Here is a 26,906-nt window from a genome sequence, read left to right as displayed (position 1 = left end):
GGGTGAGGAAGGATAAATCTGGATGAGGAAGGATGAGTCTGGGTGAAAAAGGATGAATCTGGGTGAGGAAGGATGAGTCTGGGTGAGGAAGGATGAGTTTGGGTGAGGAAGGATGAATCTGGGTGAGGAAGGATGAGTCTGGGTGAGGAAGGATGAGTCTGGGTGAAAAAGGATGAATCTGGGTGAGGAAGGATGAGTCTGGGTGAGGAAGGATGAGTCTGGGTGAAAAAGGATGAATCTGGGTGAGGAAGGATGAGTTTGGGTGAGGAAGGATGAATCTGGGTGAGGAAGGATGAATCTGGGTGAGGAAGGATGAGTCTGGGTGAGGAAGGATGAGTCTGGGTGAAAAAGGGTGAATCTGGGTGAGGAAGGATGAGTCTGGGTGAGGAAGGATGAGTCTGGGTGAAAAAGGATGAATCTGGGTGAGGAAGGATGAAGCTGAATGGGGAAGGATGAGTCTGAATGAAGAAAGATGAACCTGGGTGAGGAAGGATGAATGTGCTTGTGGAGAAGGCACCTCAGAGTCCAGCCCAGCTCTCTGTTCCCTTGCATGGTCTTGGTCTATTTCCTTTGAATCTTAGTTGTCCAAAGTTAAGGAGAAAATTCTCCCCCTTTGGCATGTTATTGGCTTCCTCTGAAGTGGTATTTAACTCCCAGTGACCTGCTTTATTTTAATCATATCATTTTCTTTCTCATCTCAGCTGGAAAAATGCAGGGGATATCCAAGAAAGCCTCACTAGTATTCCAGCAAACCTGTGCTCTCCTGTGGAAAAATATTCTTCTGGTGTGGCGGATGAAGTCAAAAAGTTTTCAGGCAAGTGTCGACTCTTCCAAAGGGAAACCGGGATTTCTACTACAAAGTATTTGCACGTTGCATTGTTTTGGTGTGAGGGGATGTGAGAAGGCTCAGCTGTGGCTCCCTGGGAAATGTCAGCCGTTCCTTCTTCCTGCGACACGACAAATCTGCCTCGTGACAAAGCTGGCTGCTGGCTTTTGCTTGTTGATCCTGCCCTGTCCAGGGGAACACAATGTCCAATTCATGGCTGCGGTGTCCAATTATCCACAGACCTCGCTGGCTCCGGCGCTAAGAAAACATGTTTTCCATCTGAATTTTAAAACACATCACACCTGTGGAACAGCTCTCCCTCGTGCACAGGGGAAAGGCAGAGGAGCTGGGCTGGGCAGGGGGGTCAGGGCTGGGTTAGAAGAGTCCTGCAGGAGCCTCGCTGATGCCTTGGAGTGGCTGCCTAAAAGAGAGGCTCGACAAGATTAAGAGAATAAAAGAATAGAAGTGGGTATTTGTTGAGAGAATAAACACGGATATTTATTAAAGGCCCTCAATAGGTGCACCTTGGGCAATCAGAAGCCTCCAAGGGGCTACAACCCAAGCTGGATGATGGTCACCAGTTTTTCACACAATCATAAGTTTGGTCCATTTACATATCAGGGGTTAATCCTCCAATTACAGCTTCAGGTAATGAAGTGATTTACTCCAAGTTTGCTTTTTCTCCCCCAGTTCACTGTTGTTTGCACCTCTCCAGGCCTGAGACAGTGAGGTGAATCCTTGATTCTCAGGCCTGGAGAGGAATTTTTTGTCTGAACAAATTGGGAGAACAGCAGCTGACAGGCCGTGGAGTTTTAGAGTTACACACTAAAGCAGTACAGGGAAAATAAAATTTAAAAAAAGCTAAAAATAGTATATAAAATTGTACTACAATGTAAAATAAAAAATATAAAATATTATATTAAATAATATAAATTATTATAAAAATATTACAGCTGAAAAATAAATAATATAAAATAATATTATAATGTTATTAAAAATACTATAGCTGAAAAACATAAAAGCATCACCCCCACACCAGCAACTCCTCAGGCTGCCCCTCACCTCTGCATTTCCTTCCTTCCCTGCAGGAAGTTGTGGCATTGCTGGTTTTCCTCTACATCCTGCGTGACTCTGCAGCTCTGATCATGTACTACCCCACGCAGGAGTTCCCCTACAAAGCCCTGGGCAGCCTGGACGACCCAGCCTTCAACGCCTCGGGGGTGTCGCTCCTCTACACCCCTGCCACCAACACCACCAGGAGGATAATGGCCAAAGTGGCCTCCAGCTCGCCACTGAGGGGTAAAAGCTCTTAAAATCCATCTTCCTGAAGTGGAGCTGGCCCACCCTCATGGCAAGAGGGTTTGTCCCGCGTGATTTTTGAGGGGGAAAACCCATTTTCTTTGTCGCCTGAATGATCCGAGTTTCAGACGCGCTGGTTTTGTTATTTTTCTTTTTTATTAATGTTATTTATCTATTCTAATGGCAGGTGTGATTATAGAAGAGGTGGAAAACGAGGCAAAAATGGAAGAAAAAGGAATTTCGGAGGAGGAAACCATTGGTGTTGTTTTTAAGGATGACTTCTCCTACACTCTCCGATTTCCAGTGGGCAGAGCTGTGTTTCCGAATGAAGGCTTTGAGCACATCGGTAACAAAACAAATGAAATCCCAGGCTTTGATTTTGCATTATAAACTGCTTAGCTGGATTTCTCTGCTGCTGTGCCACCCCAAAGGGACGGAGGCTGCACGTGCCAAATGGCTCAAGACAGACATGAGTTAAAATCTGAGGGTTTGTGTCTGTAAAAGGAAAAAGAATACCAGGGAAAAAAGTTACAAGAACATAAATGTCATCCACAGCCAGAGAATCAGAGAATCCCAGAATGGTTTGGGGTGGAAGGGAGCTCAGAGATTGTCCAGTGCCTTTTTTCTCCTCTCCCTTTTATCCCTTAGTACATAATATTAATCATGATCAAAACACACCTGGAAAATGAGAATTTTCTGTGCACTGATGTCCCTGGCTAGAGATTTAACACATTAAAAGATAAAAGGCTGAATAAACCCCAATCTTGATTTCCTCACACTTAGGTAAAACTCATTTTCAACCCCACATGTCATGCCCAAGTATTTATGTGCACGTGTATATGGAAATGTATTAATGAATATTGATTAATTCTTTTTAAAAATATTTGTTTCCCCAACAGAAACCTGCTGGGATTTTTCAGCCAGGCACTGCATAGTTCCTCTGTACTGGTACGGGGGCTTCCTCTCCGTGCAGTCCAGCATTGATGCAGCAATCATAGAAGTAAGTGTGCTCATGATGGAATTTGCTCTTCTTCCCAGAGTTCTGTGTGAACTTAAAACCCAAACTGATTAAACCAAAACTAGAGTGGAAAAAAAGAAATAAACAAAAACCCAAATGCCAAGAAAACCACCCAGCCAGCTCATTTTTCCATCCCTAAAAGTGTCCAAGGCCAAGTTGAACAGGGCTGGGAGCAACCTGGGAAAGTGGGAGGGGTCCCTGCCCATGGCGGGGGGTGGAACTTGGGGATCTTTAAGGTCCCTTCCAACCCAAACCGTTCTGGGATTGTGTGATGCTCTGATTTTCTGTGGTCATCGACTTCTCAAATAGTGTAATACAAAATTTAAATGACTGACAGATCATTTTCACTGCTCGAGGCAGTGAATGGAACCGGGATTTGACATGTTTATTGCAGCTCAATACAGAAAGATACTAAATACTGGTTATTTGCTTATAAACATAACCTCCTTATTGACAAACTGATAATTCTGATGCTTGTAACCAACCCCCTGTTTGTTCTGATGTTGGCTATTTCATTGCAAAAACGAAATGAGCGACCGATTTCCTTCCTTCAGATGAAAACCAACCACTCTGTGTGGAGGGAAATGGAGTCAATCACTGGAGTTCACCTGAAAACCGTGATGAAACCTCTGTTCAAACTGGATTACCTTTGGTTCATCATCTGTGCCATACTGAGCTACTGCCCGTACATGCACTTTTTATCAGTGAAAGTCCTCAAGGAGAAGAAGAGGCTGAAGATTCTGATGAGAGCAATGGGTCTGCAAGATATTTCCTTCTGGTAAGTCTCAGAAATGATTGTGTAATTTGCAGAGGTTATTTTGCCAAGTGTATGGAGCAGCCTGGTCTGGTGGGAGGTGGCCCTGCCCATGGCAAGAGTGGAATTAGGGGATTTTTGGAGGGGCCTAAACCATTCTGGGGGGTTCTCTTCGCTGGGGCACCTCTGTTTCCAAGCCTGTTGCTCTGAGACAGGATTTTTGTAGTTGTTTTGTTGCTCTTCTCCCTCCCAAAAGGGAGGAGGAGCCCTCCTGGTGGAGCAGGGATGTGTGCAGCACGGCTCTGGGTGTGGAGGGGTTGTTTGCCTCCAGAAAATGCATGGAACACACAGGAGAAGGGAAGAAACAACAAATTCTGGAGAAACCCCTAAATGCTGAAGCAGAGGAGGGACACAGGGTCGATCCAAACAGGCTTCCTAATCCCTCTGGGCATGAATATTTCACATCATTCGGAAAAGCACATGGATAAAAGGTCCTGCCTGCAGATTTTCCGTGTCCCTTTGCTGCCGTCATTGCATCTGCAGAGATCTGGGCATCTGCAAGACCTGAATTTGTGGATGAACTTTTTTCCTGAGCAGTAACCAAGCACTGAACAGGCTGCCCAGAGAGGGCGCGGAGTGTCCCTCGCTGGAAATATTCCAGAATATTCCAGATCCATCTGGACACATATCTGTGCCCTGTGCTCTGGGATGACCCTTTCTGAGCAGAGGCATCGACCCTCTGTGTCCCTTCCTGCGACTCTCTGATATTTGCACCTGTCCAGTTTGGAAACTGTAAATGGATGAAAATACAAAATATTCAAATTTAATCCACTGCGCCTTGTCTTGGCTGTGTCACAGCAAGTGTTGCCATGCCCAGGGACAGAAATAACGGTGCCTGTCTTTGTAGGTTATCCTGGAGCTTGCTGTACACTCTGTACGTCTCCATCACAGCCAGCCTGCTCACCTGGGTCACCCTGAGTGAAGCTTTTCATCGCAACAGATTCTTGGATGTGTATTTTTTTTATTTCTTTTACGGCGTGGCATCTGTAAGTCTGCTTTTGTACTCTTATATGGGGCACCTTTGGGGTTTTTTTTCTTTTTTTTTTTTCTGTTTCCTAATTAAAAGATCTGAAAGACTGCAGAGTTTTTAGGGCTGGGATTATATGAGAAAGTAACAAAAGTACTCTGCTGTGATTTTTTGTTATTATTTGTAGGCTTTTATACCACTCCCATTATAATTTGGGAGATTCTGACTCAAAACCAGAGTAAAGAGAGGTGCAAAAATGAGGCTGGGAGTGATTTGTCTGTCCCTATAAGCTCTGAATCCCAGAGCCGTCTGCTAAACTAAGCCTTGTACATCTTGGAGGGAACAACTGAAACCCAGCTGGGTCCCTAATTTTCCTCCTATTTTGATGTTGGTTTGTTTTTGTTGGGTTTTTTCTGTTTGTTTTTTTTAATTGCAGCAGAAATGCATCCTGGTAACTACTGGTTTTCTCTTCTGCAGATTCACTTCACTTTCCTGCTCAGCTCGTTGCTAAATCAGCCAAATATTTCCAGTTTTGTGGGATTCCTCCTCCACATCCTCTTTGGGGCGCTGGGCTTTTTGACATTGTTTGAAAAACTGCCATGGGCTTTGGAGTGGATATTAAACCTCTTCAGTCCTTTTGCCTTCACAGCTGGCCTTGCAAAGGTATGTCCATAATAAAACCAGTGCATCACAACAGCTCAGCCCCCAAATTCTGCCAGAGAACAGCAAAATCCGCAATTCGCATCGCTAGAACAACCCAGTCACCCCCCTCTGCTTTTAAAAACTTGGCTCCAAAGAAGTCTGTGCTAAATCGTGGCAAAGATGGTTGGACCCTCAACTGCATCACGAATTTTGCTGCAACAAATTTAAATCCCTCTAAAATGAGCAGTGGGATGTGGTTGGTGGACACCAAAGGCGGCAGGGAGTGTGAGGGCTGGAAGTGCTGCCTTTGCAAACAGCACGTGCATCGCTCTGTGACTTCTGCATGGTTTGAAATTCAGCTTACTGAGGCATTTCTGGTGCTTGTGGTCAGGAGAAACCCTTTGCCTCCTTAGAAACAGCGTCGTGGTCACGAGTGAATTGGGATTTTAGGGAAAATGGCTGTGATGACACAGCAGTAGCTCGCACAAAGTATTTCTGCCTGAAGGAAATGTGGCATCTGAATTGTGCCTTTTTTTTTTTCCCCTCCCCTAGATGGTAAAAATAGAAAAATACGGGCCAGCATTTACCCCGGAGTTGCATCCTTTTTCTAACCTGTACCTCTTCCTGAGCTTTGACAGTGTCTTGTATTTCCTGCTGGCCATCTACTTTGATAAGGTTTTGCCTGGTGAGTGAAAATGTGAGGGGGGAAATGCAAACTTCATTGCTTTTTCTTCTTTAATTCCCTGCTTTGTAGGGAGAAAGTTACCAAGGGGGTGGTGGGAGGAGAGAAAACTGCCACCCTGCAGTGAGGCACTGAGATCCTGCTCCGACAGCCCTGACCACTGGGGTTGGGAGGGTGTTGTAGGACTTGTGCTGATTTTTTGGGACCAGAGAGGTTGCAAATGGGGCCTTGGCTGTGATTATTCCCCACCTGCATTTGCAGATAGGGACAATTTAAATTGCAGAGTTTATCAATTCTTCCACTCGGCTGGAAGTTCACATCCTGCAGCTCCTGGCGGGAGCGGCAGCTGGGCTGGGCGTTTTTCAGATTCGACAGATGGAGGTTTTGGGGTTGACATTTCACCTTCCCTGCCTCTGTTTCAGGCAAGTACGGGGTCCCACATCCTCCTGCCTTCTTCCTGAGGCCCTGGTACTGGCTCGGGGGCAGCAGTGGGGGCGTGGGGGTGAGAGCTGGCAGCAGCCACGACCCCGTTCTCGGCTGCGACGCCGAGCCAATGCCGCCAGGCTTCGAAGGCAAGGAAGCCATCAGGTGAGGAACTCCCTTTGGCATGAAAAACACAGCTCTGCATGGATTGTTTGGCTCTAGAGAGCACAGCCACGCTGCACGGGTGAGGGTGAGGCTGGCAGCTGGCATTATGGATGAGATTAATCCAAATGTGCAAAACGGAGGGGTTGTTCAGTGTTTCATCCCACCTCAGAGCTGGATTTGAATATTTGTTGGATGTGGGGCATCCTCCAACTCCCTGCCCTGCACCTCCCTGTTCCCCTTCCCTGTTCCCTTTCCCCATCATCTTCAAGCACAGAGTGTGCTGCAGAAATTCTGCTCTGTCCATCCTTGCAGGGCTGGGTGGGCTCATGGCTGGTGCTGCCCATTTGTCGTTACCAGAAAGCAAACAGAAATCTGCCAAAATAACAGCTAGCTCATCACTCTTAATTAAATATCCACATGTAATTCCCCAGAGCCTCCTCCTTCACCCACTAAATGTTCCTCGAGTTTATCTTTGAAACCTTTTAAACAGCTATTAGAAAAGTACAGGACCTAATCCTGTTTTCAAGGTACCAAAAAATGAATTACATCAAGTGATTCCTTCCACAGGACCAGTTTGAGGAGGAGGCTGGGAAATATTCCCAAAAGTTTTCAAAGTGTATTTCGAGGCAGAGGAAACAGCCCCAAATTGTGACTCAATAAGTAATGGCTTGCTTACTTTTCTTTAGACTAAACAATATTAAAAAAATATACAAGAAGAAGAACAAGAGCACCGAAGCTTTAAAGGGTAAGGAGAGGCTTTGTGATTCTTTTATTCATTTTTCGCCAGATAAGAACCCAAACTGTTTCGAAATGTACTGGCTGTACTGAATTCTGCCTCTGGGCCTGTTAAATTATATTGTGCAATGGTTATTTCTGCTGGGGGAAATTACTGGCAAATTCCTACCAGGTCGTTATCTCCCTGTTCCCTCCAGGAAAATCACTGTTTATTATTTTTTTGCAACAGCAGAAGTCTCCTTAAAAGCTGTGTTTTTGCAGTGATGAACCACTCTAGAAATCCCCTCTCAAACCTCCTTTTCAAAATGTTAACTATTTTGGACAAACTTGGGATTTTATGGCCAGATCTGCTGTCCCTGCCTGAGCTGTGTTCTCCAAGCACTCGCCAATGCAAATATTTGACACAGTCATAATAAAGTCATGGGTTATTTGTTAAATGCCTTTGTTTAACAGGAACTTTTTAAAGCGAAAATATCAAAAATGAAAAATACAAAAATATTCTAAAAATCAATATGGCCTCGAAGGTCTATATTGAGTAGGAAAGAAACAAACAAACACAACTTGAACAACCCACAGAAAGACAAAGTATTTTTAAAAAAAGAAAATTATGTAGAAAAGTCTGGCTGCTTTGAAATAAATCCTGAAATCTCACATTTTGGAAGAGTTCTGGGCTGTTCTCTTCCTGAGGACTCTTCCTGAGCCGCACTAAAATAAAATGTTATGAACCTTGTAGAAAACTGGAGTCAAAAATCTTTAAATATCTTCAAATTCAATCAAGACATGATTCCTTACTAAGCTTAGGCCTAACTCCTGAAGAGCCAACCTGTGCTTTTGGATCTGGTTTTGCCTCTCAGCTTCTAAAGAAACGTCACTTCTGTCACCTGTGGCAACAGCTACAGGTCCAAGTCCACTTCTCACACACTTCCATCCTACTGTTGTCCTATTTTTATTCCAGGTTTGTCCTTAAATATATATGAAGGCCAGATCACTGCACTGCTGGGTCACAGTGGATCTGGGAAAACTGCCCTGTTAAATGTGCTCAGTGGGTTTTCCAAGCCTTCAGAAGGTAAGATAATGGGCCTGGAAGCTGAAGAAGAGGAGCTGTTGGTTTTTCCAAGTGTAAAGGGGGAAAGGTGCCAAAAACCTCCAAGTTTTCCTTCAGTCATTCGTGGTGGGTTGTTGTCAGTGCAGATTTCTCCTTCAACGCAAGCTCCAGGGATAATGGATCTCTCGTGTCCATCTGCATGACCTGGTGCTTTCTATGAGCTGCACACCTATAGGAAATATGTTTTTATTTTTAAGGGAGGGTTTTGGTGCTCTGAAATATTTTTGAAAAGTATAAAATCTTTGGGCTGTCCAGTTATTTTGCTTTTTTTTTTTTTTTTTTTAATTTTTAATTTAGCACTAGAGAAACATCCATGGTGCTGGAATTAATGTCAAATGTTTAATTTGCTGCCCTGTGCAGGTTCTGCCATGATCTACAACTACAATGCTTCTGAAATATGGAATATGGAAGGCATGCAGGAAAGGGTTGGGATTTGCCCCCAGAATAATTTGCATTTTGAAGCCTTAACGGTGAAGGAAAACCTGAGAATTTTTGCTCACATCAAGGGGATTCAGTGGAAGGAAGTAGATGAAGAGGTTGGTATGTGCTTCACAGCCACTGACTTGTCTTTTGTGGCATCTTGGGCACATTGTGCTTTATTTATAAAAGATGATCACCTGCATCTTGTTCTGTGGAAATGAGAACAAACCTAATTTAATGGCAAAGTAGTTTTCCAGTTCTTTCTTATCCTCATGGCATGAGTTAGAACTCAGATTTGTCTTATTTTTCTCCAAGCAAAGCTATCAAGAATAGGTAAGTTTGAAATCTCAAAGTTGTAACGTTTGCAGCCTTTTAGGACTTCAAATGTGCACGTTTGGAAATGCGACTCTTGTCTTCATGTGTTCCCAAGGTGCAGAAAGTTCTCATCATGCTGGATCTCACCGACGCTCAGAATGTTTGTGCTGATGCCCTGAGTGGGGGACAAAAACGAAAACTGTCTCTTGGAATTGCAATTTTAGGGAATCCCCAGGTAGGAACCGGTGGTTATGCGCACACAACAGGTATTGTTTAGGGGCACAGCTTTGCATTTTGGCACAGAGGCTGTTGTGGTTTTCCTCTGCCGTTCCAGGCTACTAATTCCATTATTGGAAGGACTGGGGAATCTGGTTCGATCAGAGCCGTATTTTTAATTAGAAGGGTGGTAATATTGCAACAGGAGGAAGAGCAGTAAAAAAGAGTGACACTTGAGGATGTGTTCTCTTCTTTGAGTGAGATCACCAAAAAGCACCAAACAAAGCGATGCAAGCATGGAGCTGAACACACGTGGGGCATGGGGGGGCTCTGATGCTGTTGGCCTTTGCAGGTGTTGCTGCTGGACGAGCCCACGGCGGGGCTGGATCCCTGCTCCAGGCACCACGTCTGGAGCATGCTGCGGGAGCGCCGCGCCGGGCGCGTCACGCTCTTCACCACCCAGTCCATGGAGGAGGCCGATGCCCAGGCTGGTGAGTCCAGGCTGGCACCTTGGGGGGGTGTAAACCAGGTGTCTTGGTTTGGCAGGACAGGTGTCTGCCAGGGAAAGCTGGAGTTTCCCTTGGAATGGAGAATGTAAACCACCCCCCCCCCTTCCAAATTAGTATAATTTTGCAATTAATGGCTTTTCAGGCAAAGGTTTGGGAATAGGAATGACAGTTCTTTACTAGAAATATTAAGAATACAAATGTAGTCGTGGAAAAAACAAGTAAACGAAACAAACAGAAAATCCTAGAAACCCTGACAGAGTCAGAAATACAACCTGATGCCCTGTTGGCCAGGGTGTTGGAAGCTGTCCAAAGTCAGCCCTTCTGGAGTAGCAGATGTAGTTCTTTTGGAGTAGAAATGGTCACGTAGAAAAAGGGTCCAGTAATGGTGAGATGGGTCCAGTCTTCCTTTGGGAATCCAGTGGAAAACCAGTGTCTAGTATCCCTATGTCTCAGTTTTTATCTAGGTAGGAATGGTTTGGCTCCTCCCACTGGGTGGAGCATCTCACAATGGGATGATGTAATGTGTCATGTCATTGGTGAGCCTTAATGGCCCATTACCAAAAGATATCCCCCGGGGGGGTGGAAAGAGATAAGGAACCATCCCCCTCCTGGCTTTAACAGCTGGCCCATTATCAGAAGGGCAGCCGCTCCCCTTCCCCCTGGAGTTACAAGGGATAAGGAAAACACCTTCCCAACTCCATCAGATGGAATAGAATAAACATTTTTTGGTTACACAACCCAAGACAGAGGGGTTTCCAGGGCACAGCCCACCTGTGGGTCACACTGGGGCACAGCTGGTGCTCGCTGGACATGTTCTGTCTGAGAGGGACCACCCAAGCTGAGCTGGGCAAAGGCTAAGACTGGGCTGATGTGTCCCTCCAAGGCTTTGCTCATGCTCCTCTCCAGGACAAAGCAGTGTTCTTCAGGATAAAGCACTTCCACATTCTCTGGAATTGCCTCTATGTCAGTAAAGCTCAGTATTTTAATATATTTAACCCAGTAATTCTCGGTATTTTAATTAGATTTAATCCAGCATTTTCCTGGATTTCATTTGCCACTGTTCCTGTGTTTCTGTTATTCCAGTGCTGCGTGGGAAATTCTCCACAAACCCACAGAAATGTAGAACTAAAGGAATTAACCATGATGTTGAGGAGAAAGGCGTCGGTTTAGAAATAATAGAAAAAAAACCCCTTCAGGACTGGCCTGGTTTTCTCCTCTCAATTTATTATTAAAATGTGTGCTGAGTTCAGAAGGAACAGACTGAGGTCAGTCTGCTGCGCTCTTGTAAATCGCCCTAAATCCTTTGTGTTCCCTCCTCCTTAGATCGGAAAGCTTTCCTCTCCTGTGGGAGATTACAGACTGTTGGCTCATCTCTCTACTTGAAGAGAAAGTGGGGAATTGGCTATCACTTAAGGTAAAACCTTCTGTTCTGTGAAAAGCTTCCCGTTCTCATGAGCATTTTCTTGTAGAATCTGTGTTTTTGTAGTGTTTATATAGACAGTAATAGAAATCCTGACAATTCATTTTAGAAGACCTTTAAGGCTGCCAAAATTTCCCTGCTTTGGACACCAAGCTGCCTTGCTTTGGAACCCAACCCTGAAAGCTCTGAGCAGGCAGCTAAAATGACTTTACAACCTCCTCTGCAGCTGAGAGGGGACCACAGTGAGGTGATCTGTGGTGCCAGAGTGATGCACAATGGCTTTGATGCAGAGTTGTTTTTCTTAGGAGTTTGATTCCTGAGTTCTTGGTTTAGCAGCATTGTCCAGGATTGTAATTCTTAACCTCAATAGTTTTGTGCATGCATGGCAAAAACAGGGGCACTGCAGATGGCTGCAAAAATTCCCTCTGAAGTTCTGCCCAGTTTTGGGGGTTTCCCTATGGAAGAATCACCACTGGCTCTGTACTCCAACCAGATGATGCACACTTTTATTTTTTTTGTATTTAACATTATAACAATGGGTTTTGGGGGTTTTTTTTGTTTTGTTTTGTTTTTTTAACAGGATGCACATAAATGACCTGTGTGACCCAGAGCTTGTGTCATCCATGGTCAGGCAATACATCCCTAATGCTGTGCTTAAGGGACAGAAGAGGAACGAGCTGTGTTTTAGGCTGCCTCTGGAAAACACTGACAGCTTCCCAGGTAAGGAACCTGTCCCTGTGCCAGGGTTTTAAAGGGAAACCTGTGAAGTTCCTGTGAAGGAAATAATTATATCCCTAGGTCTATAATGTGTGGTATTAGGAAGCTGCATAAATATCCGCTTTACAGAAAGCCTTCAGTGCACCTGCTACTATTAATAACAAAGACGAAAAGAAAAAGAAAATCCACCAACTAATCTACACACTAAAATCCACTGACCCTCTTCTGTTTTCAGGATAGCCTGTGAAAATCAAAACCATTGAATTTGCCACTAGTTACCTCTAAAAAACACAATAAATTTGTGACTTTCAAAAATAAATCTTTCAATAAATTTTGACTTTCAGGTTATGGGGATTAATGATGTCAATGCTGGCACATCCAGTGCTGTTTGGCTGAGCTTGTGCTCAGCACCAGGCATGGTGCCTGGGCTGAGTCTGGCTGTTCCTTTCTTGCAGATCTGTTCAGCCACCTCGAGAGCAGCCTCTTGCAGGGGGTTGTGAATTACGAGGTGACCAGGACAACCCTGGAAGATGTTTTCCTGAAGCTGCAGGGTGAGGAAGCCATTGATCCAGAAGGTAAAGCACTGACTCCCTTTTGCAAGCGTGGCATCCCTAAAGTTCCATCTAAATGTGTGTTTTAATTGAATATCTAATAAATTTCTGCTAAATGTGGCTGTTGATAGGCCTAAAGTGGCACTTGTATCCCACTTGCCTTCAGTGAGAAATATCATCTTGGAGAAGCCCAAATGATTCCGTCTTGGCTTCCCAAAGGCTTTCAAGCACAGGAATTAAGGCTTGTGTTGGAAGGGTATTTACCTTTGAAGGGTCGTACAGCCCAGATCAGGAGGTGGGAAGGGATAAAGTTTGCAGAAGGCGCTTCTCAAGGCCCAGTGAAGATCTTGGATGTGTTTCCACCCCAGCCACTCTGAATTCACTGATAAAAATTCTATTCTGGATGAATTCTGGCCCCTTTTTTCTGGCCTTCTTAATTTTCTCTCTCTAAAAAAAAAAAAAAAAAAAAAAAAAGGAAAAAGAAAAAAATCAAAGCATTCCTCTGTTCAGAGCAGAAGACCCTTGATGATTGTTTGGGATTAGAAGGTGTCCTTTGAGGGCTCTTTGTGGGTGATGGCATTTCTCTTTGTGAACACGCAGGAGATGGAGACCTCGAGGAGAGGGACCTGAACTTCCCAGGGTTCTCCAAGCAGGGGCTCCTGGCCATGAGTGGGATGATGCTCTGGAGGCAGCAAGTGTGTGCTGTGCTGAGAATTCGCCTGCTGAGGCTGAAGCACGAAGGAAAATTCCTCAGGGGAGTGTAAGTACAGAAGCTCCCACCTACCCCGCAGCCCTGGAGTGGCTGAGGGAAGGCTTAAATACTGCTGGAGACATTTGGAAGCAGAGAATTAGGTGGGAAACGTTTCAAAGCTGCAAAAATAGGGACAGTCTGGATTTGCTTAAGTTTTAAATTTCCCCATAAATCACACAATTACTTACTGGTGGATTTCCCCTGGCCTCACTTATGCTCTGTTTTTCCATCTAGATTGCTGCTATTTGGAACATTTATCCTTCCACCCCTGATGGTTTTAACGCTGTTTTATCTGTGGCATGACTCCAGCAGCTGGGAAATCACATCTAGCCAGTATTTTCTTCCCACAAAAGAGAAAATTCAAAATAGGTCTACAAACCTCCTCATCTTCAATGACACAGGTGAGGAAAAACATGTGAGGCTGACTCACTTTCTGCATCAGTGTGAATTTCATTATATTTGACAGAGCAACCTTGAAAATGCCGCAAAAATATAAAGCAATGTGCATTGAGAGCTGTTTTCTTTTGAGCAAAAGCAAATGCAGTTCTAGTGATCATCTGGATGATACGCAAAAGAGTAATGAACCAGGCAGGTTTAAAAAAAAAGCAATAAATTAACTAAGTTTGAAATATATATTTTGTTTAACGAGTTTAAATAAATAGAATATATATAGGAAATATGTGTTTGCTTAATTTCTCAATATTTGGGGTTTTTAACATACCTCTGTTTTGCAAGTAGGAACTTATTTATATGAAACTGTTTCTATTTAAAGGAAAAAAAAAACTCTCTAATGACTCCAGTTTCTGTCCTTGACTTGATTTCAGGATCAGAAATTGAGGATTTCATTGCTGCTTTGAAGGCTCAAAACATAACCCCAGAAATAACTCCGGAGAAAAACATCACAAGCCTTCCAGATTACAATGGAGCTATAAAAATATCCCTGGAAGGCAAGGTGAGGGATATTTTTTTCCCTTCTTTCATCCTGTACATCAACAGGATTTTCTAAGAAGTATTTAAATGGGAGAAATAAACACGCCAGAAAAGGGAGAATATTTTTTTTTTGGCGTAAAAAGCACTTTCAGTAGTGCTGCTCACGCCTCTCAGGGACATGAAGGCCTTTTGTTTTGATACCTTCAGAGCCGCCAGTTCACGGTCATGTGCAGCCCAGAGCCCATCAACTGCTTCCCTGTGCTGGTGAACATCCTCAGCAACACCTTCCTGAGGCTCCTCAACTCCACCGGGCGCCTCCGCCTCTGGAGCCAGCTCTTCTACACGGTGAGGGCCCTGCCCTAACCGCTGGGCCAGAATTTATGGGATAGCTGGAGGGGTGAGGGCTGCACGGCTTGGAAACCTGGCCGGGAGAGCAGGTTCCAAGGGTTGGGGGCAGTGGTCACACTGCTGGTGGTCCCACTGCTCTTCTACAAGGTGAGGGTCCTGCCCTGCTGGGTCAGAATTTATGGCACAGCTGGAGGGGTGTGTAGGCCTGGTGCCATGCCTGAGGTGTTTTGGTTTTCTGAAATTCTCTTCCCAGGGAATCTTCTGTAAACAGGAGGAATGTTTTTGTAACCGTACCTATGTTACTCATTCCTTTTCCTAGGGGGGACTTCTTCTGGATGTCCCTCTGGTCTGACCAATGTGATTGAAGAGGTTTTGCCTTTGTTTCACCAAACAGATTGGTCTGTGTGAAATAGTATAAAAGGGAGACACATCCCAAAAACAGAGGAGTCATTTTCAGCCTTCTGAAACTCGGAGTCTGTGTCGTTGTGGTGTAAAACAGCATCAGGGGTGAGCTGTGCACAGCTTGGAAGCCTGGCTGGGAGAGCAGGTTCCAAGGGTTGAGGGCAGGGGTCCCACTGCTGGTGGTTCCTGGAGGTCTTCAATGATGATTTTTCCAGCAGCGTCCAAGGGTTCTGTGGGATTTTGGTAGTGTATTTAAGTTTGTGCCGTTTGCAGAGAATTGGGGTTGTTCTTGGGAAAGAGAAGTTTCAGGCTGACCTAACTGTGGCCTTCCCGTCCTTGATGGAAAGATGGGGAGAGGCTGTTTACAAGTGCCTAGAGCGACAGGACAAATGGCTTCCCACTGAGCCAAATTGGTTTACATCGGATATTAGGAAGGAATTGTTCCCTGGAAGGATGGGCAGGCCCTGGCACAGGTGCCCAGAGAAGTTGTGGCTGCCCCTGGATCCCTGGCAGTGTCCCAGGTCAGGTTGGACATTGGGGCTTGGAGTGCCCTGGGACAGTGGCAGGGGTCCCTGCCCATGGCAGGGGGTGGAATGGGATGGGCTTTAAGGTCCTGTCCCACCAGATCATGCTGATGAATATGGTGGGAATACAACAGTGACCTTTGCAAACCCCTCAGCAACAAAAAGTTGGTCTCCCTCCTCAACAATTTACAGGAATCCAAATTCTTTCTGCAAATTCTAGGATGCTAAATGTCATTATTTTGTTCTTTTTGCCTTGTTTTCTGTTCTTAAATACAACTGACTTACCATTTAATGCTCTTGCTCACTTCAACCATCTCATGAGCATCGAGCCAGCACCAGATTTTCCCTGGGCAGCATTGTTTGTGGATGACTGAATTTCTCCCCACAGGGAGAAAACGGAGAGCTAAAGAACTACATTTTCTTCGGCTTATTCACCTACCTGCTGGTTTTGGCTGCTGGCTTGCCTCCTCTCTTTGCCATGAGCAATGTGGAGGATTACAAGGTAAAGAGCACGAGCTGCAGGTGGTTGTACACAGGGAGTGAATGAGATGCAAAGTGTCTGCAGGGCACCAGTGGGGAGGCCCTGGCACAGGGTGCCCAGAGAAGCTGTGGCTGCCCCTGGATCCCTGGAAGTGTCCCAGGCCAGGTTGGACACTGGGGCTTGGGACACCCTGGGATAGGGGAAGGTGTCCCTGCTTGTGGAGCTGGATGGTCTTAAAGTCCCTTCCAACCCAAATCATTCTGTGATTCTGTGTTTTCTAGGTAGGATGACAGAAGAAATCAGTCAGATTAGCACCAACGTGCCCTTCTCTGCATCCCAGGAAGCCAGCTGGGGCTCACAGTAATTTGGATGTTAAAAAAGCTTTTGAGATCGGCACGATCTAATTTTTTTTTCCTTTTAGGAATTACATGGTTTTAAACAATGGTTGAGCTAAGAATTGGAAGTGCTCGGAAAGGAGAGGAAGGGAGGAGGAGCAAGGGAACAGAGAAGGAGCAGGAATGATATCTCAGGTTTCCCTTTTCTCGTTTTTGTCGCTTTTGCAGCTCCGGGCTCGCTCCCAGCTGCGGCTGGCAGGGCTCTTCCCCTCAGCCTACTGGTGTGGGCAGGCTCTGGTGGACATCCCCCTCTTCTGGAGCCTGATGTGCCTCATGTTCGGGCTCCTGGTGCTCTTCACCCGCATCTGCCCCTTGGAGGCCAAGGCTGTGCTGACCCTGGTGAGCTCTGGGCCATTTCCGAGCAGGATTTGGCTTTAAAGAGTTTATTTGCAATGGGCTGCTCTGGGCAGGTTTTCATACACCCACAGACCTCCTTGTCACTGATGTCTCTCTCTCTCTTTCCAGCTCATTTGCATCTTTGGTTATGGGATATCTCTTGTCCTCTTTGTTTATTTAATGGCCTTCGTGTTTCGCATGGGGCGAAGGAATCGTTACATTTGGTCTTTAACCTTCATTTTGGTAAGTGAGCAGCATCTTCACTTTGAAATGTTTGATTTGCACACCTTGCCACTTGGGGCTTTGTTTCAAATTTACATCATTAAATTTCAATTTGTATCAATATTCAGCAGAATAACCTGAATCGCTGACAAATATCCTGGGTTTTTAGCAACAATACATTAATACTGGAAATAGTTCTCCTGCTTTGTTCCAGGTGAATTATGCTGCTTTTATGAACAGTGACCTTCATGAAGCACTTTACTACTTCTGTATGCTGATCCCTGTGTTTCCACCTGTGGGCTGGATCATGTTCTCTGGACTAGTAAGAAAAAAACACATCCTACTAAATTCAATAATTATCCTCATGGTTTGCAAACTGGCAAAGCAAGAGGCACTTCCCAAATTCCCAGTCAAAAAGAGAGAGTGGGAAAAGAAAACAGGAAAAGAGAAGTTCCAGGCTGTTGAGTGAGAGAAGAGGCCAAGATTTGTCCCGTTAATCCTTTGTTTCTTTGGGATATTTTTGGTTTGTTCAGTCACTAAGAGCTGATACAGTGGCTGTATTTTGGCAGCAAGGCTGGCATGGGAGGGGAAAGTGGTGGAGTGGGAAAAACAGGAAGGAGGAGGTGAGCTGGGAGGAGGCCAAAGGATGGGAAGAGACAAGCAATGATAGAAAATGTCAACTTAACCTGACTGATTTGAGGCCTCTGAATTACTGTAGGCAAGGAACCAAAACCCTTTGAGGCGGTGAGAACCAAAGCAAAAAAGGCAGATCAAGGCTGCTTTATCCCACCCTGAAGAAAATCTGAACACCCCCACATGCCACACTTGCTTTGACCCTGCCCTGAGACCACCGTGCTGAGGAATTTTCTAATTGACTGATCTCCTTTTCTTCCAGAATTTCCTCATGTATAACGATTACACAATTTTCGAGACGTGGAATTACATCTACATGCCTGTCTTTGCAGTAAGGAGGGACTTGGAGATGGTTGCTTGGGCAGGGATGACTGTCACTGATGCAGTGGGCTTGCACTGGGATTGTAAACTCTCCCCATAAAGAAAGGATGGGTTTTTGTAGTCACAATTTCCCATTAAGTGTTGGCAGGGGAGGCAAATTCCAAGTAATCCTGGGCTCATGCCTCATGTGGCCCTTGGATGCTGCAAAAATGGGGCAGGGGGTTAAGTGGAGCTCATGTGGAAGGCTGAGATATCATTAATAAACTGATCATCCCAATGCTGCTTCTACAAAAGGATGAGATAATCTCCCATCCCATAGGATGTCTGTGGGGGTGCAGGTGGATTATCTGGGCTAGAGCTGCTGTAAGAAATCAAGGCTTTTGCAGATAATCTGCATATCAGAGAGGAATGTCTGCAAAGCATCAATTTAGCTCCTTCCCCTTGCAGACCTTTTCAACAGCTGAAATTAATGAGATAGGTTACTGCATCCCTTTATAATTAAAATTAACAGTGTGTGTTGTTGCCTTGTCTCCATACAAACCTCATTAATGTCTGGTTTTCAGCCGTACATCCACTGTGTGATTTTGGCTTTCCTCCTGCGCTGTTTGGAGATGAGATATGGAGAAGCTGTCCCTGGATTTGATCCCGTCTTCAGGTGTGTCCCAGGGATTCCTTGTGATAATCCCAGTAATCCCAGTTTGCAGGGTGGTCTTGGAGCTGCACAGCCAGGCAAGACCCTGACAGCAGGAGGGAAAAACATGATATGTGAAAAATGTTTTCTAACGTGTGGATAAAGCTAGTATTTTTAATTTTTTTCTATGTCCTTGAGAGGATAAAAATTGTGATTTAACCTTTTTTTTTTAAGGTTCATAGCTGAGATTTCCGGACATTTCCCTACAGGGGGCTAAATTATAGTTCCAAATTGAAACAAAAAATTTACCTCCTTTTTAAAGGTGTCAGTATTACTCCAAATAGGATGGAGACTTTCCCTAAATCTTCACCAGGTCGAGGTTGTCTAAGTGCTCTCTGCTTAATTGTCACCAGCAACAAGTGGTCAACCACCTCAGTCACGTGGGAGAAGACTTATAAAAAGTATTTCATTCTCAAACATTACCAAGACTTATAAAAAGGATTTAATTACCAAACACATTGGGAGTTAAATGCCCAAATTGGTTTTCAAACCTGCCACTTGTATTTTAATTCTCCTTGAACGGAGGATTGGCATGTGTGGAGCAGGGAACCAGGCAATAATTACAGATGAAGGAAAAGCTAAAACTGGCCTTCATTTTCTCAGCCATGCTGGTAAAGTTTAGCTTTTCCTCCCCAGGAATAAATACTTGAGCAGACACTGTCTGTGGAACAGCTCAGTGATCCTTGTGTGTCCCTTCCAGCTCCGTGAGCTCCCCGAGGGCACATAAATTTTGGGTTTTGTTGGCACCGCCCTGGGAAAAAAAAAAAACTTATAAACACAAACCTTTTTGAGAGTGATTCCCAGTGAAAGCATCTCTCCTCCTCCACTGGCAGGATCCAGCAGAGGAGAGTGGTCACCCAGCAGAACAAGGACCACCCCGGAGAGGAGCCCCCCGAGGTGCAGGTGGAGAGGGACAGGGCACGGAGCGCCATGGCCTCGCTGCAGCACGAGGAGGTGAATCCAGACCCAGCCCTCCTCTGCACGGTTTGGCTTCTCATTGCCCATCATTTCCCTTCTCTCATCTGTCTCTGCTTTCTTAGCTCATGCACTCAGATCTCCTGATGTGATCTCACCATCCAGCCCACAGTCACCCTGGCACCACACGGGCTTTAGCTAGCACCATTAGTTTTATTCCCATTCTGCATATTTTCCTTTTTTTTTTTTTTTTCCCTGTTTCATGGCTTTTTAATTTAGAAATTTTCTCTTTTTCAAAGTCCTGCTTAATGGTGAGAACAGACCAGCTGTCTCATGGGGTGGGAGGAGAATTTTTATTTCCCTCTCTGTCTCTTCACAGGACTTGGTTGTTGTCAACAGTTTGCGCAAGGAATACGAAGTCAGGACAGCCACTTCCATCTTTAAGAAAAAGAAGAAACTTGCTGTCAAAAACCTCTCTTTTGGTGTTAAAAAAGGTTCAAGTACTTTGCTGCACTCCCTATAATATAGATGACTAAAATCTAAAGGGAAGGTCTCATTTGGAGGCAGTACTTTTGTTAGAGTCTTACTGTGGGCATTGAGACCTGATGCTCAGGTCTCCTGCATTCAAAGTTTTAATTTATGGGGATAAAACAACCCTTTCTCCTACTGTACTTTTAAATATTACATAGAATACCGGGGAGAAATCGCATTACCAATAAATATTCTTAACAGTTGTTGCATATTTGTTCCAGGAGAAGTCTTAGGTCTGTTAGGACCCAACGGAGCTGGGAAAAGCACAACTCTAAACATGATTTCTGGAGGTGTAGCAGTGACTGCTGGGGAGGTAGGTGGCTCCTTGGAGCAGCTGCAGAGATGACCTTGATGCCTTTAAAAATTAAGGATGTGATAAGGCAAGCCAGAATATCTCCCTACAGTCAGGGGATTTGTGGGTGTTTACGTACAATTTATGTGTCCTGGATATTTACAGAGCTGAGAAAAAAGCATTGATTTATGCCAGACATAAATTCTAGTGTTCATCAAAGTCAGTGCTACAGATTTAAGAGTTTGAGCGACAGGAAATCTTCAGCTGCTGTTGGAAGCCCATTGTGAAATGTCACAAGCCCTGTAAGAATTTGTGACATCTAAAAAAAACCCAAAAATAACACTCTCCATAAACAGCCTTGCAAAACCAGGAAATTGAAAACGAATGTGAGCAGTGTTGGGCCAGTAATAATCCATCACATAATTACGTGCAGAATGATTAATGGCATGTGCTGAGGGAGGGGAAATGCCATTGCTCTTACAGATTTGGGACTGAAGGTTGGAAATACAAAAGTGTTACTAGGAAAAGTTACTAGGCTGATGTTGGCAATATTACCCAGAGTGAAAAGGCAGATGGAGCAGGATCACCCTGCTCATGGAGTGACCACTCACAAGTGGCTGCTGACCACACAAGTGCTTGGCTTGGCCAGTTGGATGGGGCTTGGGGCAACCTGGGCTGGTGGGAGATGTTCGTGTCCATGGCAGGTGTGGGACAGGATGAGCTCTGTCTTGGTTTGGAAAGACAGGTGTCTGCCAGGGAAAGTTGGAGTTTCCCTTGGAATGGAGAAAAGTAAACCACCCCCCCCCCTTCCAAATTATTATAATTTTGCAATTAAGGGGGCTTTCAGGGAAAGATATGGGAATAGGAATAACAGTTCTTTACTAGGAATATTTTAAAAATACAAATGTAGTAGTACAAAAGACAAGCAAACAAACAAACAAAAAAAATTCCTAGAAACCCTGACAGAGTCAGAACACAGCCTGACCCCCTGTTGGTCAGGGTGTTGGTGTCAGCCCAATCCAGTCCTCCTGCAGTGGCAGATGTGGTTCTGTTGGAGCAGAGATGATCCAGGAGAAGGGTCCAGTGGTGCTGGGATGGGTCCATATTCCTCTGGGAATCCAGTGCACACAGGCTGTGCTGGTGTTCTGAATGCCAGGTTCGATCCAGGTGGGAATGCTGGGCTCCTCCCCCTGGGTGGAGCATCTCCCCATGGGATGATGGGATTGTATCCGCCCTGCAGTGAGCCTGGATGGCCCATGGACAGCAGATATCCCCTGGAGGGAGGATGGAAGGGATGAAGAACACTGCTCCTGGTGGTTTGAACAGCTGCCCATTAACAAAAGGAACCCGCCCCCTCCCCAGCCTGTTTCGGCAGAAAATGGAAAATAGAATAGACATTTTTGGTTACATTTTGCAAACCCAAGACAAGCTCCAAGATACCTCCAGCCCAAACCAGGCTGTGACTGTGTGACCCCACAACCACAGGGCTGTGTGTCTGTGCAGGTGCTGCTCAGGGGCCGGGATGAAGCCCCCCCGTGCCCAGGGGCCCTGGGCTGGTGCCCACAGCTGGACCCACTCTGGCCACACCTGACAGTGCTGCAGCACCTGGAGGCCTTCGCTGCCGTCAGAGGGATGAGAGAAGAAGATGCTGCTCTTGCCATCAGCTGGTAGGAAGCCAAATGCTCCCATCTGTTGGTTTTCCCTCTTTCCAGAGGCAGGGAGTCTTCCAGCCCAGTCTATGGTTTTGTAGGGTGGGGAAAGGGTTTCTCTGTTAACAAAACTGGCTTGTGTGGTTAAGAGACGACATCTTCAATGCCTCTCACCTTAGAGAGGTGATGACATCTGCTATTTTATACTGTTCTCAGTCCCTTGCCAATGAAGGTTGTAGCCCAAGTTTACCTGGAAAAATTCAGGAAAAAAATCAGACTTGTCCCAGTTCATGGCCAGTTGCATGAGTAACTCACTTCTCTCATTAGCTGTGTTTCCTGCCTTGAATTTCTGCAAAAATTCCTCAATTTACCATCCAGGTTAGGAGCAGAGTCACCAAGTTACCCAAGGTGACCTGAGCATGTCAGTGTCTGTTTCCTCAGCACCCCTGACCACAGGGGTTGCACACCAAGATGGTCATCTGGGGCTTTTCCCTTTCCATTCCCCACAGCCTAGGAAGGGCCTTGGATCTCCTGAAGCATTTCAAGACCCCAGCAAGAAGTTTATCTGCTGGAGAAGCCAGAAAGGTAAGTTTTGGGTTTGTCTTCACTACTTAACCAAACCTTGCTCGCTCTTTCTTGGATGTGGTGCAGAGGAAACCTTCAGCTAAGTGGATTCCTGGCATCATTCATTTTCATCAATACCTTTTGAATCCAGCCTGGCAGGATTCCCTCCCTCCTCCTCACCCTCCTTTCCCACCCTCCTGCACCGTGTGTTTAATAAGTGCTAACCACAAATTGGATTTACAATCACCTCTTCACGCCCCACCACCTACATCCGCCTGTAAATGGGATGGAAAACCACCTTCACATCTTTGGCAGGCTCAGGAGTTCTGGGGGAATCTGATTTTGAGAGATTAAAATGTTAACTGAGAACACCTGAAGTGGAATTTTTTTTTTTTTAATCCCTGTCCCTCTTTTACTTTGGAATCAAGAGCTTCAGCTTTGAAAAATTCACAGAGATTAAGGTGCACCAGCTTTGCAGGTAAATAAAGGAGCCCTGACCTCATGTTGTTCCCATTCCAGCTGTCATTTGCTCTGAGCATCCTGGGAGACCCAACAGTGATGCTTTGGGATGAGCCCTCGGTGAGCATGGATCCCAAAGGGCAGCGCCGCATGTGGTGAGCAGCCCTGGCCTGGCAGGAATGGGAATCTGGGACAGGTTTAATGGGAGGGGCCCCACTCTCCCCACCCTCCCCACTGTAGGAACTCCTGGGCAGGCAGAGGTTCTGTCTTTTCCCTTTTTCCTAATGCCCAGGGGATGGGGAGAACTTGCTGAGCTCCTCACTCAGCTGGCAGCAAGCCCCGGTAATATTATGGTCATTAATGCGCCCCAAAAAATCTCAGTAGACACCAGCTGAACTCATGCAGTTGGTACAAAAGACACAAATTTCTGTTTTCTTCTGAGCAAGAGAAAAAACTGCAGGCAGTCCTCCCTTTAGTCATTCAGCACTGGTGTTTGTTTCAGCTTTTCATCACCAGTTTACACCATCAGTGTAAAATTTGGAGGGATGCTGACATGACAGATTACAACATAGCAGTGGCATCCAGGTCATCTTTAATTGAGCAAACTGAAGTCCTTTAAATAGTTATCTGCTTTTTAATAACTTTTAAAAGCTGTTTCTAGGTAGGGAGATGTTGGAGCCCTGGGCACTGAGAATTCCAGACTTTCTGTGCTGACAGGCACTGACCCCCAGGCAAACACTGCATTGACCTGAGGCCGTCGAAAAGGCTCCCAAAATTGAGTGACAGCACTGGGATTGTGGGTTGGGGCTTGAATAAAAGTGTGTGATATCACAGGATGGAAAATATAGAGTTTAAGGTTTTAGAATATAGTAATATATATATAAAGCAAGATGGAGGATTTAGGGCATAGGTAAAGTCCTTCTTTTTCACCTTCTCCTTCATGGCTCTGGGTGGGATTTTGTATTTGGGTAGAAAATCCCACATTGTGGGCCATGGGTGGTTGGTTATTGGGTTAAAAGTAAAAATAATTTAGGTGTCATTTCTTAAGTTTATCCTTAAAAGGCCTTGGAGAGAGAGAGAGAGGCCATTTTTCCCCTTGTTAGCCAGAAGTGCTGTAGAACTCACAGTTTGTGAGACTGTAATTGAGATAAGAATTAATAAACATCTGAGTCCGAAGAAGAAACATCATCTGGTGCATTTAATCCCAACTGTGGCAGGAAAAAGAAGATAAAAGCTACAGGGAAACATAGGCCAGGAGATTATCTGTGGCCATTCCCAGGAAGTGACTGTGATCCCTGTGTTCCCAGGAAGGTGATCCAGGCCTCCATGAGGAGCAAGGAGAGGGCGGCCATCCTCTGCACGCAGTCCCTGGAGGAGGCGGCGGCGATGTGTGACCGCGTGGCCATCCTGGTGTCTGGCCGGCTCCGGTGGGCACTGCCAGCAGGGGGTTTACTCTGGGGGGCTGTTGGGCTTAGTTTGGGGTTTTTTAATTTGTAATCTAATGGAAAATACTGGTTTGGATGCGTTTGGTTTGGTTTTGTGTGTGCTACAATCAGTTCTGTGAGGAGGTAACGCAGTATAACGAGCTGATGGATAAGGGGATGTACAGCTACTCCTCTGTTCCCTCAAACTGATGCCTTGGAAGGCTGACCTGAAACAGAGACTGGACAGAGCTAGAATAAAGTAGAGATTTATTGAAAGGCTTTTAAGGATACACCTTGGGCAGGACAAGAACCTGGCAAAGACTGCACCCAGGGTGGACCAAGAATAGTCACCAAAATGGCTGACCGGTCACGAGGTCTGACACTTGGATAAGTTTTGGTCCATTTGCATCTTGGGATTGAATTATCCAATTCCCAGCTTCAGGCTGTGAAACTGGAATTCCTGTTCCTCCCTCCAGCCACCCTTGTTTGTGCTTTTGGGCCTGAAAGTTGTCCTTGGTCTCCAGCAGGAAAAGGATTTGTTTTGTCTCCCTACTCTGTGAAAAGCTGAGTGACACTGACTGTGAGCTCAGAACTGCACCCCTGGGCAGCACAGAACCTGCAAATGTGAAAGCTAAAGCTTAAGGCATCAAAGCCATTGGTTTCTTTGCTGTTTATGGTGGTTTGAGCAATGTTTTGCCCCCTCTGCAGGTACATCGGTTCCCTTGAGGACCTCAAAAGTAAGTTTGGCACAAGTTACCACCTAGAGCTCAAAATGACAGACGTGGGGCACAGCGATGCTCTCCACAGAGAAATCCTGAACCTCTTCCCCCACGCAGCTCGGCAGGAAAGGTCAGTGTCCATGGGCTGCCCCCAGCCTGGGCCTGGGCTGGGCTGATCTTTTCCTCCTACTGACCTTGCTCAGTGATTTACCTGGAGCACAGTTGTCCTACAAACCCGCCCCAAACTGCAATGCTGAGTCAGGAGATGAAGAATTCGATTTTTTTATTACTTTTTCAGAACTTCTTCCTTGCTGACCTATAAGATTCCAGTGGCAGATGCACTACCTCTGTCCAGGTCTTTCTCCAAGCTAGAAGCAGGTAAAAGGAGGCAATCAGTTAAATAAGGAAATCACTTTCAAGTTGTTTATGGGGATTTGGTTTTTAAGGATGATTTCTCCATCCCTCCGCAGCTAAACGGAACTTCAAGCTGGAGGAATACAGCTTGTCACTGAACACTTTGCACCAGGTAGGCTGATGCAGGAGCTCCATGTTGGGAACTGCCTGTGGAAAAGGGAAAAATAACCTGTGACCAGCTCAAATACAGCCAGTCCATGGCAATGATGGGGTGTTTTCCATTGTGTCCCGTTGCAGGTGTTTGTAGACCTCACCAGGGATGCAGAGGAGCACGACCTGGAGGTGGCATCCAACGGGGCTGTGGAGCAGAGACCCCTTCACCCCTGAGTCTTGGAGCCACAGTGGGAAATATTCCATGTATTTCATCAGTGTTACTGGATTTCATCAGTCACTGAATTTCATCAGTGTCACCGATAGCTGTGATCAGCTGCAGCCCCAGCACTCGGTCACCCACGTCACAACACACGCAGCCCTGCAGGTGTTCTGCCTCACAGAGGAAAAAAAGAGTTATTATTTTAATAAATAAAGCCTTTATCCTTTGACACATTGATGTCTGACATTCATCTGTGCCCCTGCTCGGACTGGCTCGTGGCTCCTGGTCCTGAGGCTGTGAGGGAGGCTGTGGCTGGGAAAGGGGTCTCAGCCCCTGGAGAAAACCAGGAGCAAGCCCAGGGAAGGCTCTGACACCTCGCTCACCCATGGCAGGAAGAGGACACCAGGTCTCTGCCTTGCTCAGCCCTGAGAATCCCCCCTCTGGCTGCTGGAGTGTGGCCAGCAAAGGTGCTGATTCCTGGCAGGGAGGGGCACAGGGCTGCATTTTGGCCCAAAAAGCTGCTCTTGCTGTGAGTTCCAGCTCAGGCCGGCTTGGCCCATCTCATCCCCACCACCGGGGCCAGGGCCAGAGGAAAGGACTCAGCAGTCCTGGATAAATATAATGAAAACTGGCAGCTCTTATATCGTCATCTGTAAAACCCCAGTTACTATTTCGAGTCAAAATAAGGTGTGCTTTGACCCAAAATAGTGCTGAAGAAGGACAGCAGGCTGAGCCTTGCTTTGGTCATTGGGAAGGGAAGGGGAGGCT

General features: G+C 45.8%; 1 protein-coding gene across 1 annotated transcript; it reads left to right on the top strand.

The window, feature by feature from the left end:
- The first annotated feature begins 1,925 nt into the window (after nt 1-1,925).
- LOC136299134 (ATP-binding cassette sub-family A member 9-like) lies at nt 1,926-26,359 on the top strand. The gene is made up of 37 exons (XM_066200482.1): nt 1,926-2,125; nt 2,313-2,471; nt 3,025-3,125; nt 3,698-3,921; nt 4,805-4,943; nt 5,402-5,587; nt 6,119-6,251; nt 6,671-6,836; nt 7,523-7,581; nt 8,527-8,637; nt 9,037-9,212; nt 9,527-9,646; nt 9,980-10,118; nt 11,460-11,550; nt 12,137-12,276; nt 12,729-12,848; nt 13,425-13,584; nt 13,810-13,976; nt 14,400-14,527; nt 14,713-14,850; nt 16,168-16,281; nt 16,824-16,994; nt 17,121-17,234; nt 17,428-17,535; nt 18,109-18,177; nt 18,731-18,822; nt 19,692-19,812; nt 20,153-20,267; nt 20,526-20,617; nt 22,100-22,263; nt 22,755-22,830; nt 23,329-23,423; nt 24,576-24,695; nt 25,401-25,541; nt 25,710-25,789; nt 25,882-25,937; nt 26,063-26,359. Exons 1-37 carry the CDS (start codon nt 1,972-1,974, stop codon nt 26,150-26,152), a joined length of 4,629 nt encoding a protein of 1,542 aa, XP_066056579.1. The 5' UTR covers nt 1,926-1,971; the 3' UTR covers nt 26,153-26,359.
- The last annotated feature ends 547 nt before the right edge of the window (nt 26,360-26,906 follow it).

Source organism: Chamaea fasciata, unplaced genomic scaffold, assembly GCF_029207755.1.
Source record: "Chamaea fasciata isolate MVZ Bird 193981 ecotype frontalis unplaced genomic scaffold, bChaFas1.0.hap1 SCAF_19, whole genome shotgun sequence".
Taxonomy (NCBI): Eukaryota; Metazoa; Chordata; class Aves; order Passeriformes; family Sylviidae; genus Chamaea; species Chamaea fasciata.
Note: the sequence above shows the minus strand (reverse complement) of the source record. Positions and strands in the feature narration are given on the sequence as shown.